The 18,638-nt window shown below is 37.9% G+C and overlaps 1 protein-coding gene across 1 annotated transcript in view; it reads right to left on the reverse strand.

Moving 5' to 3' along the window:
* The window catches only part of PFDN1 (prefoldin subunit 1), a 71,769-nt gene that overhangs the window by 23,766 nt on the left and 29,365 nt on the right, over positions 1-18,638 (reverse strand). The window contains exon 3 of the mRNA XM_003980829.5: positions 10,264-10,348. Within this exon, the coding sequence (XP_003980878.1) occupies positions 10,264-10,348 (85 nt within the window). The remainder of the gene's footprint in view (positions 1-10,263; positions 10,349-18,638) is intronic.

Here is an 18,638-nt window from a genome sequence, read left to right on the forward strand (position 1 = left end):
ACAAGATAAACTGTATAAACACTCTATGAGAACTTGACTTGGTAAGAATAAAAATCGACTGTCTACAAAGATAAATTGTGTTACTTCTACAAAATGGAATACCACATAGCAATGAAAATCAACAAGTCACAATCTTGAGCAACATGGATGCACTTCACAAATACAATATTGAGCAAAAGGCAAAATATGTATATGGTGATTTTTTTCATATGAAGTTCAAAAAACGAATAAGAGTAAATTATACTGCTTGGGGGATGTATACATAGGTAGTAAAAATGTATCTAAAAATAAAAGAAAGAAAGAAAAAGGGGCACCTGGGTGACTCAGTCAGGTGACGGTCTGACTCTTGGTTTTGGCTCAGGTCATGATCTCACAGTCGTGAAATCAAGCACCGTGTCGCATTTGGCACTGACAGCACAGAGCCTGCTTGGGATTCTCACCCCCCCACACACACAGTCTCTCTCTCTGTGCCTCCCCCACTCACTCGTGTGTGTTCTCTTCTCTCTCTCTCAAGATAAATAAATTAACATTTTAAAAAAAGAAATAAAAAGAAAGAATACAATTACACCAAAATCAGGAAGATACCTAAGAATAAACCTAATCAAACAGGTAAAAGACCTGTACTCCAGAAGCTATGAAACAATGATGAAAGAAATTGATGACGAAGCAAAGAAATAGAAAGACATTCCACGCTCATGGATTGGAAGAACAAATATTGTTAAAATGCCAATACTACCCAAAGCAATCTATGCATTCATATATTCCTATCAAAATACCAACAACATTTTACACAGAGCTGGAACAAACAATTCTAAAATTTTTGTGGAACCACAAAAGACCCCAAACAGTCAAAGCAATCTTGAAAAAGAAAAGCAAAGGGGCTCCTGGGTGGCTCAGTGGGTTAAGTGTCTGACTTCAGCTCAGGCCATGATCTCACAATTCATGAGTTCGAGCCCCATGTCAGGCTCCACACTATCAGTGCAGAGCCTGCTTGGGATTCTCTCTCAAAACAAGGAAGGGGAGGGGGAAGGGGGAGGGGGGAGGGGAGGGGGGGGGAGGGGGGAGGGGGAGGGGGGAGGGGGAGGGGGGAGGGGGGAGGGGGAGGGGGGAGGGGGGAGGGGGAGGGGGAGGGGGGAGGGGGAGGGGAAAAAAGGGCAAAGCTGCAAAGCTAGAGGTATCACAATTCCAGACTTCAAGCTGTAGTGACCAAGACAGTATGGTACTGACACAAAAACAGACATGCAGATCAATGGAACAGAATAGAAAACCCAGAAATGAATCCACTATTATATGGTCAAATAGTCTTCAAAAAAGCAAGAAAGAATATCTAATGGGAAAAAGACTGTCTCTTCAACAAATGGCGTTGGAAAAACTAGACAGCTACATGCAAAAGAATGAAACTGGACCACTTTCTCACACCATACACTGAAATAAATTCAAAATGGGTGAAAGACCTAAATGTGAGACCTGAAACCATAAAACTCCTAGAAGGAAAAAAAAAGGCACTAACTTCTTTGACATCAGCCACGGTAAATTCTTTCCAGATATCTAGGTCTCTTGAGGCAAGGGAAACAAAAGTCAAAAAAATAAAAAGTAAACAGTTTCTGCACAGCAAAGGAAACAATCAACAAAAGGCAGCCTACAGAATGGGGGAAAGATATTTGCAAATGACATATCTGAGAGAGGGTTAATATCCAAAATAAAGAACTTGTAAATCTCAATACTGAAAAAATGAACAATCCAATTAAAAAACAGGCAGAAGACATGAACAGACATTTTCCCAAAGACAGAGACAGCCAACAGACACATTAAAAGAGGCTCAATATCACTTATCAGGTAAATATCAATCAAAACTATAATAAGAGAACACCTCACACCTGTCAGAATAGCTAAAATCAACAACACAAGAAACGGCAAGTGTTGGCGAGAATGTTGAGAAAAAGAATCCTTCATGCACTGTTGGTGGGAATGCAACCTGGTACAGCCACGAGGGAAAACTATATGGAGGTTCCTCAAAGTTAAAAATAGAACTACACTATGACCCAGCAATTGCACTACTAGGTATTTACCCAAAGAATACAATAATACTAATTCAAAGGGGTACATGCACCTCAATACTTTTTTTAATGTTTTATTTTTGAGAGAGAGGGAGAGTGCGTGCGCACGCATGCACGCACACAAGCTGGGGAGGGACAGAGAGAGAGGGGACAGCTGACAGTAGCGAGCATGAGGAGGGGCTCGACCCTACAAATCATGAGATCATGACCTGAGCCAAAGTTGGACGCTCAACTGACCAAGTCACCCAGGTGCCCCACATCTCAATTTTTATAGCGGTTTTATCTACAAAAGCCAAATTATGGAAAGAGCCCAAGTATCCATCAATTGATGAATGGATAATGAAAATGTTGTGTATATACAATGGAATATTACTCAGCCAGAAAGACAAATGAAATTTTGTCATTTCCAATGACATGTATGTAACTAGAGAGTATTATGCTAAGTGAAATAAGTCAGGCAGAGAAAGACATACCACGTGATTTCACTCCTATGTGGAATTTAAGAAACAAACACGCAGAAGGAAAAAAATGAGAGAGGCAAACCAACACTCTTACCTACAGAGAACAAACTGATAGTTACCAGAAGGGAAGTGGAAAGGGAGATGGGTTAAAGAGCTGATGCAAACTAAGGAGTGCACTTGTTGGTGTGCACCTGTGATGTATAGAAGTGTTGAATCACTACATTGTATACCTAAAACTAGTATTTTTAAATTTTTGTTAATGTTTATTTAGTTTTGAGAGAGAAAGAGACAGAGCTTGAGCCGGGGAGGGGCAGAGAGAGAGAGAGAGAGAGAGAGAGAAAGATACAGAATCCGAAGCAGGCTCCAGGCTCTGAGCTGTCAGCACAGAGCCCGACGCAGGGCTCAAACCCTCGGACCATGAGATCATGACCTGAATTGAAGTCGGACACCCAACCAACTGAGCCACCCAGGCGCCCCACCTAAAACTAGTAGTACACTGTGTGTTAACTAATTGGAATTTAAATAAAAACTTAAAAAAGAAACAATTATCACAAAAGTTATGGTAGCAGCTAAGGAAGGGGGCAGGGATGGCCTTGTGACTTGCGGGGGGGAGAAGAATGGGGGAGCCTCTGGTGCATGCCAATTTTTTATTTCTTGGCCTACGTGACTGTTACAAGTGTTCACTTCATAATTATAAAGCTGTATGTATTTTAATGTATATTTCTGTAAATGCTGTATTTCACTACCAAAAAAATGCTAATTTCTTAATGGATTCTAAATTTTAAGTTATGCCAGCACTGAGTATAATTCTTGTATGATGAATAAAACAAACATTCCATCACTGGCTCTGCTCTCACCTGCCCTTCTCTCTCCACTAAAAATACAGATAATAATCAGTGTTCCATCATATAACAGTGTCCATTTGACCTCACCCCCAAAGAGGGGCTCCCATCATATCCACAAATGGTACCAACTCAAAAATGAAAAGTACTTAGGGCAAAACCTGGACATCCAGCCAAATGCCTACCAGTTACCACCCATGCTATGGAAAAAATGACCTTCAACAGGCAGAGTAAAACCTCCTCAATCATGGGAACTCCTCCAAAACATTCCCTCATCAGAGTCTCAAAAACTCAGCCAACTGCAGAGTGTCACAGGCACCTCCTACCAGTAACCTTGCCGCTATTCTTCCTACTATTTCAGGAACCACTATCTGACCAAAATTGTCATTTTTGTGGAAGAGTCAGAACTTTTACAGTTTCGTAGATCTTACTTATAGCATGGGCTGCAAAGCTATTTCACAACCCTGAGATTGTAACATTCTGTGTCAGAAGTGGCATCATACAGGCCAGAATGTCCTGGGTTTCCTTATTCTTGTTTTTATTCTGTCACTGCTGAGCTAACCAGGGTAGTGGAAGGGGTGGTAACTGTGTCAAAGATAAAGGAAAGGAAGTGGTCACCCTGCATACGCATATGCCTAAAATATGTAATGGAGACGTCAGACTGAATGCAGATGAGCCTCAAGCAATAACTGCCCCCCACCTGGAACAGAGAAGCGAATCTAGGAGAATGGTGGCCAAAATGTGCTCAAATACACCACTGAAAGCTTGCACTCATCTCAAGGATTCCAAATCCTTGAGATTCAAAAGACAAGAGGGCAGAAACTGAGCTCCAGATCATCTGAAAGCTGAATCCAAATTTTTCCAACTGCAAAAAAAGTCTACAAAATTATTCCCTCTTACCTCCAAAAAAAGTGAGTAAAAACATAGGATGTATTTTTCACTCTTTAGAAGAAATCTATCACCTCAATCTATCAATAAGGTTTCAACTCAACTTTAACTAAAAGTGGATTTTCTCAAAAATTTGAAGACTATTTCCCCATCATAGAAATGCTATACATTTCAAAAAGAAAATTATTTTTACAATGACAGAGAAGACTCAGAGTCATCATTCCAAACTCCAATTATATTTATGTCATTTAAAAAATTAGGCCATTGGGGCACCTGGGGTGGCTCGGCTGGTTAAGACTCTTGATTTCTGCTTAGGTAATGATCTCACGGTTCATGAGATCAAGCCCCACATCAGGCTCCATAATGACAGTGCAGAGCCTGCTTGGGATTATCTCTCTCTTTCTCTCTGCCCCTCCCCTGCTCACTCTCTCTCTTTCAAAATAAATAAATAGACATTTTTTTAAAAATTATACCATTAGGTGCCTGGGTAACTCAGTTGGTTGAGTATCTGACTCTCGATTTCGGCTTGGGTCTTGATCCCAGAATCGTGGGACAGAGGTCTGTGCTGGGCGTGGAGCCTGTGTGGTGCTCTCTCACTCTCTCGTTCTTTCGCTCTCTCTCTCCCTCTGCCCCTCTCCCCCACTCACATGATCTCTCCCTAAAATAAAAATTTTTTAATTATGCTTTTATACTTTCCTAACAACATACACTATACTAATCACCATTGTATTTGACAGAGAAAGAGTGTGAGCAGGGAAGGAGGAGAGGGTAAAGGGAGTGAGAGAAATTTTAAGCTGGTTCCATGCTCAGCACGGAGCCCCACGTGGGGCTCAATCCCACAACCCTGGGATCATAACCTGAGCTGAAATCAAGAGGTCAATGCTCAACTGACTGAACCACCCAGGTGCCCCTCGGCCATCTTCTTGAAAAAGTTATTATCAAAAAAAATTTTTTAAATAGACATAAATAACATGGTTACTCTATCATACTAAAGCCACCATTTTATGTTTTCTCTTAAATAGAATCAGCTTCACTGGTCTATACTAATCACCATCAGGATAAATTGGTGATTATTCCTCCAAGACCCTGATCTATCATCTATTCAAAGAAAAACTACAAATCCATGCAAGATTATCATATTATGAGTCTGTTATGAAAATATTTTCCAATCAATCCCAGTAAAACAATTACAGCCAGAAGAATGGCGCACCATGTGGGTATTAACTTGTAAACATGGAGTTTTAAGAAGAAAAAGACAATAAAACTATCTTCCCAAAAAGACAGTAATTTCCTTTACCCTTCCAGTAAGTAAAGAGAACTCCCTATCGAAGGAACATGAGGGCAGGTTATAGTACTCCCACCTCTGCTGCATAAAAGGAAAGGCTCAGCAAGTGAGCCCACTAAACTGCTTGACAATGTAGCACAGCATAAGAGAGTTTATCAAGAGCCAAACAAATTCTAAGTAAGCTTTCAACTCATAAATAAAGACAGGAGAAAATCTGCAGAAGGTAAACGTAAACAGTAAGAACAGACATGGATGAAAAGAAGTCTAGAAAATACTAATGAAAATGGGTTCTCATAGGAAAGAAGATGAATCAGACAAGTACCTATATAATTAAAAAGGGTTATCCACAGTGTCATCTGTATACATTGCTGGCAGAGAGTGAGGAGACATACAAATTCGACCAATTTAAGAGCTTTGGTCAAAAACTCAAACTACACACCCAGACGCAAAACAGTCTTACTCCTTCTAAGATGAAAACATGCTTAATGGAAACAGCCTGGCCTTTATATGCTGACTTATGTATAAACTGTGCCTCCCCAACTATATATTAAGGTATTTTAGGGCAAAAATTTAATGATGACGATAAGTACATAGGATTAAGACAAAACAGGTTGAACTGACAAGAAATGCTAGGGCCCAGAAAAAAACACTCTCAATCTGAAAGGAGAAGCAACAGCTACTCCTTAGGAAGAACTACTTAGTGCTCTGAATCTATAGCAAGCTTTCCAAGTAATAGGAAACCCTATTTGTAAGTACTTTAGCTGGCAATAGCTTATATGTCCAAATTACCACTCTATGCTATGAAATTAATGAAATCATTAGGGAGAACAAGGAAAAAGGACTTAATTTAAGACTGAGGAATCAGAAAATGATTCTTTGGATAAGGAGCCCTAAGCTAAGATCTTAAAAACTAATATATAGAACTGGTAATAACGCCAGGAGGAGAAAGCTCCCCAGGGGAGTCAACTAGTTTTTGCAAAGAAAGTAGAAACAAAGAAAGCACAGCAAGTTCTAAAAACAGAATATTCCTGAATGGGTGGAGTATACAGTGTAAGAAAAGGCAAAGGAAATGAGGGAGATAATAGAAATAAACAGGAGTCCTTTCACAAAAAAGCCTTGAAAGTATGTTAACAAGTGTGAACTTTATCCTAAGAACAATGATGGGCTTTACACAGAAAAGTAACAGAACCACATTTTCTAACGTTTTACAAAGGTCATTCTAGTTTAAAAGTAGGGGGAAAAATTCCAGAAAGAAATACCACCTAATAGAGAAAACAGGAAAAGAAGTAATTTTCAGAAATACTAAGAATTTTCCGGAATTGATAAAGGATCTTAATCCTCAGATTCAGGAAACCCAACTTAAGCCAAGTAGGATTAAGAAAAAAAATTAAAAGGTGGGGGAGTGGCGCCTGGGAGGCTCTGTCAGTTAAGAGTCTGACTCCTGATTTCGGCTCAGGTAATGATCTCACAGTTTGAGAGATCGAGCCCCGCACTGGGCTCTGTGACAACAGTAAGGAGTCTGCTTGGGATTCTCTCTCTCCCCATCCCCCAAACCCCTGCCTCAAAATAAATAAACTTAAAAAAATAAATAAAAAGACTAACCCCACACCTAAACATATCCCAAAGAAACTACAAAGCATGAAGACAAAGAGAATATTAAAAGGAACCAGTGGGAAAAAAAAAAAAGAAACAACAACTAAGCTGACAGATGACTTCTCAACAGCAACAATGGAAGCCAGAGTCAGTGGAATACTTTAAAAGACCTGTGAAATTCCTTCATATATAAAGCAAAATTAAACCTATCCTCTGAACTATGTATACAGTAATAATGAGCACTTATAATACCCAGACAGTGGTCTCTAAACACCACTGTCCACTAAACTGAAAGACTAAGGAGAAATTGGGAAGTATCACCATAGAGGGAGATTTGACATCTCTCAATAATTAACTGAATAATCAGGAAAAAAAAAATCAGTAAGAAACACAGAGAATTTGAACACTACAATTAACAACAATGTATGTGTTGGGGCATCTGGATGGCTCAGGCTATTGAGCATCCAACTCCTGATTTCAGCTCAGGTCATGATCCCAGGGTCATGGGATCAAGCCCTGTGACAGGCTCCTTGCTGAGCGTGGAACCTGTTTAAGATTCTCTCTCTCTCCCTCTGCCCCTCTCCCCAGCTCATGCTCACTCGTTCTCCTTCTGTCTAAAATAAAGAAAATTAAAAACAAAACAAAAAAAACAATGTATGTGTGCATTAGTGCACATGTGGGTACATGTATATGCATTCGTTTCAGGCTGAAGTAACAAAACTATCCAAGTATGGCAGTGCAAAATACAGCATTGCTTCAGAGGAGAGAACAGAGTGTGTAGTAGATGATACTATTAAAAATACAAATTAGAGCAGTATTGTAAAGCATACTAAATGCAGACGTAGGGATCATGCAATAATTAAATGCTGAGGTAATAAGGAACCTACAATGGTTAAGAGAAGTGGAAAACAAGAAGGTGGGAAATATAAACTACAGATGGAAAGATAAATTGTAAAATGATGAAAACAGTATGTACAGCATAATTCCTCTCTGTTTTTAAAAAGTGTATACATGTGTGTATGAATGGGTTACAAAATAAAGTTTGGAATGATACACACGAAACTCCAGGGGTGACATCTGCAGGTGTGTTGGCTAGAGGGGAAAGTAGTATTTTCATTTAATCATGTTTTATTTTTTGACCTTTTTTCTTTTATAGTACACTTAATAATGCTTTTATAATATAAAAAGCATGTAAAATAAAAAATTAAAAAGAAAAAAGACACAATATAATGTTCTAGGGAAGAACATAGAGTTTAACCCCACTAGTTTCTCCTAGCTCTAATTAGCATTTCAAATGGGTACCAACGAGCCAGCTATTCTAGTTCTAGTTCGTTACCTGACACTTGTCAGGACACTCTACCAGTAATGAGAAACTCCAAAAAAGGTTAACTTTGGGGAAAAAAATTTCTTAATACTCTTCAAAACTGAACAGTATGCTAAAATCATCATCTGTTAAAGGCAATTTTACCTTTAATATTCTTTTTAATTACAAAAGCTAACACAGGGATGCCTGGGTGGCTCAGTAGGTTAAGCTTTCGACTTCACCTGAAGTCATCATCTCATGGTCTGTGAGTTCAACCTTGCATCAGGCTTTCTGCTGTCAACACAGAGCCCACTTTGGCCTCTGTCCCCTCTCTCTCTGCCTCTCCCCTGCTCATGCACTCTCTCAAAAATAAATATTTAAAAAAAAAAAAAAGGTTAACACGTGTTAAAATTTATCCAACACAAAGATTATAAGAAAAAATAATTTCATGCCCATACCCATCTAAATTAATTTCCTTAGGGGAACCAGTGTTAATTTAATGTATATACTGACATCATTTTTGCCATTCATATACAGATCTTATTTTTTGTGTTTTCATAAAAAGAGAATTATATACACATTACTTTCTATCTGGCTACTTATTCATCAGGATCATTTTTAGATGTATTTACCTAATGCTACAAAAACAGATTTTTGGTTATCTAACATGAAATAGTTTTAATTGGAGTTTTTAAAGTTATTTTGTTTGAAAACAGAAGATATAAAATTCAATCTAGAACAGCTGGGCTAACAAAAATGACAAATAGGACATGATAACAACCTGGTTACTAAAGGATAAGGATTTTTTTGTCCTTATTTGTTTACATGCTTACTTATTATTTTTTCAATACACTTTCTAAGCTACAAATTATCAGGTTTGTTTAAATTATGATCAGTAGTTAAACAAAAATAAACCTAAGTAACCTAAGACACTACACACTCACTCAGGCCATGCCAAATTGGTTCCCCTAAGAAATCCCCGGGAAGCTACAAGGGGTGTCTCACCAATTCCACAGAGAGCTGAGTCAGATTCTGAAATACTGCCTCAAATAGTACTCACACAAATTAGATAAAGTGACCTATGAAGTCATTGTAACCATCCCCATTTCAGGAAATCTTGGCCCCAAAGAAATAATAACCAGCCTCTTGCCCAGGCCAACTTTTACTATATACAGGATGGACCTTCCGCTCAATCCCAAGAAGAGTATCTCATCAAAGGTTTTAATGTATACAGAAAATGTAGTAAAATTCAATTTTCCAAAAATGTAATAAGTTACTCTTACCCATCATCTTTTTCCCTAGCTAAAAAAAAAAAAAAAAAAAAAAACAACTCGTTTTCCTCACTGCAGCACCATCATTCAGATAGTTATACCTAATCTATATTAAAGGAATTACAACATATAAAAAAGACCTATGTCGAGATCTTTTAAATACTATTATCATTACCTACTCTCATGCCTATCTACCACAATATGTGATGTTTAAATATACACCATGTGTCTTACTTTGTTTTTAAGAACAGACATGTTCATTCAAAGGCAATGGAGAAAATACATTCATATTAAAAGCATCCCATCTTCTTCAAAAGTCTCTACAGTTGCAACAAACCATTTTTCTGTCTTCCTTTCCTTTCCTTTCTTTCATGGGGCGCTGGGGGGGTGGGGGGGAGGTGGGGGTGGAGGTCTTACACACTGCCATGACCACTTCACTGCTCTAACACAATTCGAAAAAATGAAAACAATGGCAGGCATACATTTTCATTTAACATGACAAAGTTGAGGTAATTATTTTTTTTCTTAAAATTTACTACTGTCAATATGGACTCAAAACTTACTTCCAATTCTTTAATTTTTTCTTCTGCTATTTTCTGTTTCTCTAACAGTTGATTGTGAATTACCTCCTTGGACTGAAGAATAAACCTACAAAACAAAAAAGTTGACAATTAAGCCACATGACCACTATAATCAAAATCAACAGCTACATACCACAAATATTAAACAAAGAAAATGAAAAGGATGATCTCCTAATTCAAGGACCAATAAAATACACTGCTATGTTCATGTGACATACTTGGGAAACCACCACAGGTTTAAGTCTTCTTGGCTGAGAAAGACTAAAGTTTAAAAGAAAATTCTGCTTTCTTGTCTAAGAAGGGAATCAGGCTTTAAGCAAGATTCATAAACAAATTTAAAAAATTAAAAGGGATAAAAATCTATCACAGGCTAAGAGAAAAGTTAAATAATAAAAATCCCCCATAATTTTATTTTTTCAATTGTCTGTATCCACTTTTCTCTAGTATTTGTATATTGGAGCTCCCCTTCCAATCTTTTTTAACTTTTTTGTAACAGCAGTAACTCATGACCTTTTAAAGTCACAATCAAGTACTGTGTTAGGATCAATGCATTAGTGTTTATATGAGTTCCTCAAACAAAAAGCACTGTATAAAGCCTAGTATCTTTTATTATTATTTCCAGAGTGTATAATACCTCTGAAAACAGCTCAAAAGGCACAAGTGGAAAATTTCAACTTTTTCCATTTTATAATCAAGCACATTATTTATAACTAATGAGAATGGAAATATGGGGAAGCTTTAAAAATTAGCATTGAATCTGTTTTGTACACTTATGTTCATAATTCTTGCTGTAGGGAAAGGAAGAATAAACTATTTTGTAGACTCAAAAAAGTGAAATGAATTATTTCCTTTCAACTCAAACCAAGGGCCCAACTAGGCTGCAACAGATTTCAATGAAAGATCACATTTAATAAGCAGATGGTTTCTTCTCTTTGCATGAAACTTAGAGTTTAACAACAAAGAACATCATTTCTTTTTGTTTTTATTAAAGTATAATTGACAAGCAATATTCTATTAATCTCATGTGTACAACACAGTGATTCAATATTTGTATATACTACAAACTGATTACCACAATAAATCTAGTTACCTCTCATTGTATTCCCCATGCTGTACGTTATACAACCAAGACTTAGTTATTTTATATCTGTACCTCTCAATTCCCTATTTTATATTTGTACCTATATTTTATATTTGTACCTCTCAATCCCCTTCACCAATTTTGTCCCCCCAGGCAGTTTCTATACTCCCCCCCCCCCCCCCCCCCAGATTCTCTGCATCTATGAGTCTGGGTTTTGTTTCTTTGTTCTGTTTTTCAGACTCCACTCATAGTGAAATTATTTGGTATTTGTCCTTCTCTATCTGACTTATTTCACTTAGCATAATACCCTCTAGGTGCACCCATGTTGTCATAAATGCCAATATTTCATTCGTTTCATTGGCTGAGTACTATTCTAGTGTGTGTGTGTGTGTGTGTGTGTGTGTGTGTGTGTGTGTGTGTGTGTGTGTGTGTGTTTTAATATGTCTGTTGGCCATCTGGATGTCTTCTTTGGAAAAATGTCTATTCAGGTGCTCTGCCCATTTTTTAAGTGGATTGTTTGGTTTTTTTGTTGTTGTTATTGAGTTAACAGAAGTTCTTTATATATTTTGGATATAAACCCCTTATCAAACAGATGATTTGCAAATTTCTCCTCCCATTCAGTAAATTACTTTTTCATTATGTTGGATTCCTTTGTTGTACAGAACCTTTTTAGTTTAATGTAACCCCAACCATTTATTTTTGCTTTTATTACACCTGCCTTTGGAGTTCGACACTGCTCCCGCACACCCTGCCCCCCGCCCCCACAAAAATCACAAAGACGATACTAGGTGCTTACTATGTTTTCTTCTAGGAGTTTTATTGGTTTCAAGTCTTACAATGAAGTTTTTAACCCATTTTAAGTTAATTTTTGTATATGATGTGCGATCACAGCTCAGTTTTCCCAATACCATTTATTGAAAATGACCCTCCTTTCCCTAATGTATATTCTTCCCTCCTTCACCATAAATTAATTGACCATATATGCATGAGTTTACTTCTGGGTTCTCTACCCTGTTTCACTGATCTGTACATCTGCTTTTAACAAAGAGACAACATATCAAGGCAGCAATATGCAGTTTTCTCTACCAACCTCAAGAAACAACAAAAAACAACAAAACCACCACTGTGTCCAGGGTAGGTTTTTACCAAGACAATCTATTATTATAAATATGAAACAAGTAAAAACAGACCAAAAATGGCAACTCCAGCTTTGTCCTCCAGAGTTTTTTCCACACCTGGGGGAAAACTGCTTCCCTCCACCTCTTCTTTATGAGTGAATACATCTTGGCATATATAATACAATCTGGTAAATTTCTCTTTCATTCCACTAATAATTAACCTTGTTAATGTCCTGATGTGGACAGTCCAGATAATTTAACTGATTATCCTGGTCTTTAGTAACTTAATCCTTTATAAAAATCTTACTCATATAATCACTGCAAAGACAGCCCACTTCTACGTAAAACAAGGATTACTATATAATCCTTTGTGTCCAAAATATTACTATTAGTCCAAAAGACAGGTGTGCTGTTTCTGATGAGACTATGATTTATAGAATATTTCTTCTCAGTACTAATTATTTAGTACAGTATTTGAAGAGCAAAGTGTTTTACAACTGTATTAGCTCTCGGTGACACCATGTAAAAAGTATTATAAATCTAGGCCCAAAAGTCACAAAATTATGTCATTTCATGCACCATTTTACTAAAAGCCTTTTACCATGAAAATGATTTTCAGAATAAAATATACATTTTTAAATAGCACTGATTGCTGTCCAGTGAGTGGTATCCTCAAATAATAGGTCATCAGACATTACCTTTATTAGTGTCTGGGAAATTTTCAAAGCTAAGATTAGAGATCAAGTCACTACTTATGTGGCCTTTAAAAATAAAGTATCTGAACAGATACTAAATCCCTTGAGCAGAAAATAAAGTTACTAGAAAGCGAGAACACATCAACAAAAACATGTTTTTCCATGGCCACACACCCCTTAGGTAGCTATAATGGACTGTGCCAACTTCAAAAACCAGAAAGATGTCACAGAAGCTGGCCAATTTACTATTAAGCCTAAGGACATCTCAGCCATGAAAGTTCTAAACGAGGAGTATTGAGTAAACTCAAATGTATTACCTCAATGAGTAGTTACATTGTAAAATTAAAACAAACAAAAACTTAAGGAAAACTTGGTTGAGTCCTTGATTTTTAAAAAATACCAAAAATGGTATTAAAATTAAAAATGGTATGTAAATACCATGTATTTAAAAAATACATGGAGCGTGTGGGTGGCTCAGCCAACTGAACATCCAACTGTTGATAATAGATTAGGTCATCAGCCCAGGGCCGTGGGATTGAGCCCCAGCCCCACCATCAGGCTCCACAGTGAGTGTGGAGCTTGCTTGAGATTCTCTTTCTCTCTCTTTCTCTTTCTCTCTCTCTCTTGCCCCCTTCTGCCCCTCTCCCTGACTCACTCTAAAATTTTTTTTTAATTATTAAAATATAGAAAAAAATTAGGGGCGCCTGGGTGGCTCAGTCAGTTAAGTGTCTGTCTCCTGATTTCAGCTCAGGTCATAACCTCACGATGTGAGAGAGCTCAAGCCCTGTTGTCAGGCCCCGTGCTAACAGTACAGAGCCTGCTGGGGATTCTCTGCCTCTTCTCTCTCTCTGCCACATCCCTGCTTGTGCTCTTTCTCTCTCTCAAAATAAATAAACTTAAAAAAAATAAAAAATAAAACATTAAAAATAATTAGTAAAAAGTAAAAATTTAAAAAAACCAAACATAAATCCAATGAAGCCTGGAAAGAACCCCAAGAAACATTTGGATTTCTGGAAAAACTCTCTAGAAAACACGTTATCTGTTGTTAAAAGGCACTGAATTATCAGATGCTATTTTGAAAACAGAACATATAATAATGTAATTATGAGTCATACATCAAAAATAAATATTAGGCACATAGTTTCTCAGAGTAGAGAATTTCACAGAGATCCTGCCTGATAGTTTATGGAAAGCCAAATGGTAGATAAAGGATTCTGCAGTTCAGAATGTGCCACAAAGGAAAAATAAACTATGAAGAGGCAAATTATTTTTATATGACAAATGTCATGCAAAGAATGTACTTACAATATTCAGGATTATATATTTTAATTTTTTTATGTTTATTTATTTTTGAGAGAGAGAGAGAGAGAGACAGAGTGCTAGTGGGGGAGGGGCAGAGAGAGAGGGAGACACAGAATCCTAAGCAGGCTCCAGGCTCTGAGCTGTCAGCACAGAGCCTGACATGGGGCTCGAACTCATGAACTGTGAGATCACGACCTGAACCAAAGTTGGACACTTAACCGACTGAGCCACTCTGGAACCCCTAGGGATTATATATTCTAAAGTAGAGTCATTGCTGTGTAAAAGGCCTCTACATGAGAAATCAGTGCTATGTAGGCCTGCACTGTCAACTTTCAAGGACAAGTAGCCTGGTTCATTTCCTCATTTATAATTATACTAACTCAAGTACATAATTTTAATGATGGCTTAGATTTGTTTTCTGAGAAACATCAGAGGTTATGTTCTCAACTGTCCTGCAGGTTGGTACATGACTTCCATTTTCTTATGACTCAGAATGAACCAAAAGTGTTGTTTACCTGCCCAAAATAAAATCCAAGATGAGTGGCTGCTCACCTGGACTCACTATTGAGAAACAAAAACATGCTCCTGATAGTGTATTATGTTCGGGTGGGAAATTCTTAGAGGACATCTGAAAACACATTCTAATGGCATTTAGGGCATTCACAAATTAAGTGGCACAGGAAAGGCTGAATGAGCCTATCTTGCTTGTTTCCTTCCACCGGTGATGAAAGCTACTACCATGTGCACACAAAGATCTATGCACAAACAAATTTTTACTTCCTAAGTTTTAGAAAGCAAGCAAGGACGAACCTAAATCAGTAAAGAAGCAATTTTAAAATCATGGGACATCCATATGTATAATAGTGATCAAGTAGAGACTTTTGTTACTTGGCACTATGCAGAACAGATACCCAGAACATTCTTCCTGATTAAAAACAAAGCAAAAAATTTTCTAAAATTTTGCTGAGTCAACACACATAAAACATTCCAGAGGCCCAAAATAAAGTGAAATCAAGAACTGTGAAAGTTATGCAAGTAGTAAATTTGTTTTCAACGTGAGAGTTTCTGCTGAATCCCAGAGACCTTAAGGATTCATACTGGCAAAGAAATAGGAGATAAAACCTAGAAACCAGGGACACCTGGGTGGCTCACCTGGTTAAGCATCTGACTCTTCCTTTCAGCTCAGTTCATGACCTCATGGTTCCTGACATGGGAGCCCCTCGATGAGCTCTGCACTGAAGGCATGGAGCCTGCTTGGAATTCTCTCACCCTCCCTCTCTGCTCCTTCCTTGATTGTGCTCGTGCTCTATTTCTCAAAATAAATAAACTTAAAACAAAACTGAGCCAACCTGGCTCAGTCGGTTAAGCATCCGACTTTGGCTCAGGTCATGATCTCATGGGTGAGTTCGAGCCCCACATCAGGCTCGATGCTGACAGTTCTGAGCCTGGAGCCTGCTTCAGATTCTGTGCCTCCCTTTCTCTCTGTGCCTCCCAGCTTGCACTCTGCCTCTGCCTCTGCCCCTCTCTCTCTCTCTCTCTCTCTCCCAAAAATAAACGTTTAACCAAAAAAAAAACAAAAACCCCAAAAAACAAAAAACTAGAAACCATCCAAAATGAGGATACTTTTAGGAGAATCCTCAGTTAGAGTCAGGTCCCTAAAGATTTCCACCTTCAGTCTAAGAGTGAAGAAGAAACTTGCCTCTCAGTAGCGTAAAACAGAAGAAACTAGTCTGTCTATAACATAGTAGTAAATAAAGTGAATAAATAAAATGACATAAAATGTCCCCTAAGCATGTATAACCACAGGAAGGGCAGTGGAGAGATGGGCAAAATGGGTGAAGAGTAGTGGGACGTACAGGCTTCCAGTTATGGAATGAGTAAGTCACAAGGATAAAAGGTACAGCATAGGGAATATAGTCAATGGTACTGTAATGGTATTGTATGGTGACAGACAGTAGCTATACTTGCCGTGAGCACAGCAGAACATACAGAGTTGTCAAATCACTTTGTTGTACACCTGAAACTAACATTTTTTCTTTTTGTTTTGTTTTTTCAGTTTGAGAGAGAGAAAGAGAAAGCACAACACAAGCTGGGGAAAGGAGGGAGGGAGAGGGGGAGGGGGAGGGGGAGGGGGAGGGGGAAGGGGAGGGGGAGGGGGAGGGGGAGGGAGACAGAAAGAGAATCCCAAGCAGGCTCCAGGCTCAGTGCAGAGCCTAACACGCAACTCGATCCCACGACCCTGAGATCATGACTCTAGCTGAAATCAAAAGTCAGACACTTGGGGCACCTGGATGGCTCAGTCGATTAAGAGTCCAACTTAAACTCAGTTCATGATCTCATAGTTCGTATGTTCAAGCTCTGCACTGGGACCCTATGCTGCCAGCTTAGAGCCTGGAGCCTGCTTCAGATTCTTTGTCTCCCTCTCTCTCTGCCCCTCCCTTGCTCTTGCTTTTTTTCTGTCTCTCTTAAAAATAAATAAACATTAAAAAAAAATAGGGGTGCCTGGTGGCTTAGTCGGTTAATCATCCGACTTCAGCTCAGGTCATGATCTCAGGATCCACAGGTTCAATCCTTGCATCGGGCTCTGTGCTGGCAGCTCAGAGCCTGGAACCTACTTCAGATTCTGTGTCTCCCTCTATCTCTGCCCCTGCTCTGCTTGTGTTCTCTCTCAAAAATAAATAAACATGAAAAAAAAAAAAAAGTCAGACACTCAACCAAATGAGCCACCCAGGCTCACTGGGTTAAGTATCATGACCCAACTATGCAATCACAAAGAAATCCACCTTAAATAAAAAGACATATATAGCTTAAAAGAAAAGGCATGATCATACCCACTAAGATGTAAATAATGAAAAAGACGGATAACAGCAAATGTTGGAGAGGATATGGAGAAACTGGAACCCTCATACATTGATGGTGGTAAGTACAATGGTGTAGCTGCTGTGGAAAACATTCTGACTGTTCTTCAAAAGGTTAAACATAGAGTTACATGTGACCCAGCAATTCTACTCCTAGGAATATAGCCAAGAGAAATGAACACACACACGTATGTAAATGTTCAAAGCAGATTATTCATGATAGTCAAAACTGGAAACAATTCAAATATCCATCAAATGATGAATGGATAAATACAATATGGTATATTCATACAACAGAATATTACTCAGCAACAAAAAGGAATAATGTACTTATACAAGGCTTCACCTGGGATTAACCTTTAAAATATAATGCTGACAAGGTAAACATAATCTCTATTACTGTATGATTCCATTTACATGAAATGTGAACAGGCAGATCCATAAAGACACAAGACTGCTTACGACCACAGGAAGAGAGGAATATGGGATAACTGCTAATGGAGTTAGGGATTCTTTTCATAGTGAAAGAGATGTTCTGGAATTAGTGTAAATGACTACACAATTTCACGAATATTCTAAAAACCAATGATTTGTGCGCTTTAAAATGTTTTAAAAAGTCAATTTTATGTTATGTGAATTTTATCTTTAACAAAATAGCAAAAAGACTTAGACACTTCATACAGAAGAGGTAAAGATGGCACCTAATAATATCAGGAGTTAGTAAAGAAATGCAAATTACACCCACAAGGAGAGGCTGTTGGAATGCCTAGGATTAACAACAACAAAACAGACAATACCAAGCATTAATGAAGATGGAAAGCAACTGGAACTCTAACATATAGATGGTTGGCAAAATAGTACAGCCGCTTTGGAAAAGAGCTGGGCAATTTCCTATAAACTTAAGCAATTGCTCACTATTCAACCCAGCAATCCCATTCCTAAGTTTATAAGCAAGAGAAATAAAAATATATGTCTATGCAAAAAACACACACAAATATTCATGATTATTATATTCATAACTGCCAAAAACCAGAAACAACTCAATGTCCATCAACCAGTGAGTAGACACAATGTGGTGCCGCCATACAAGGAAATACTATTCAGCAATAAAAAGGAACAAACAAGTGATATACCTAACATCATCAAGAAATCTCAAAAGTTACGCCAAGTCAAAGAAGGACACAAATGGTTATATACAGTATGCTTCCATCTAGGTATCATTCTAAAAAAGAGAAAATAAGAGGGAAAAACAAATCAACGGTCACCAGGTAGTAAGGGTGAAGAGAGAAGAATGAATAAGGAA

The sequence above is a fragment of the Felis catus genome, chromosome A1 (genome assembly GCF_018350175.1).
Source record: "Felis catus isolate Fca126 chromosome A1, F.catus_Fca126_mat1.0, whole genome shotgun sequence".
NCBI classification, from domain to species: domain Eukaryota; kingdom Metazoa; phylum Chordata; class Mammalia; order Carnivora; family Felidae; genus Felis; species Felis catus.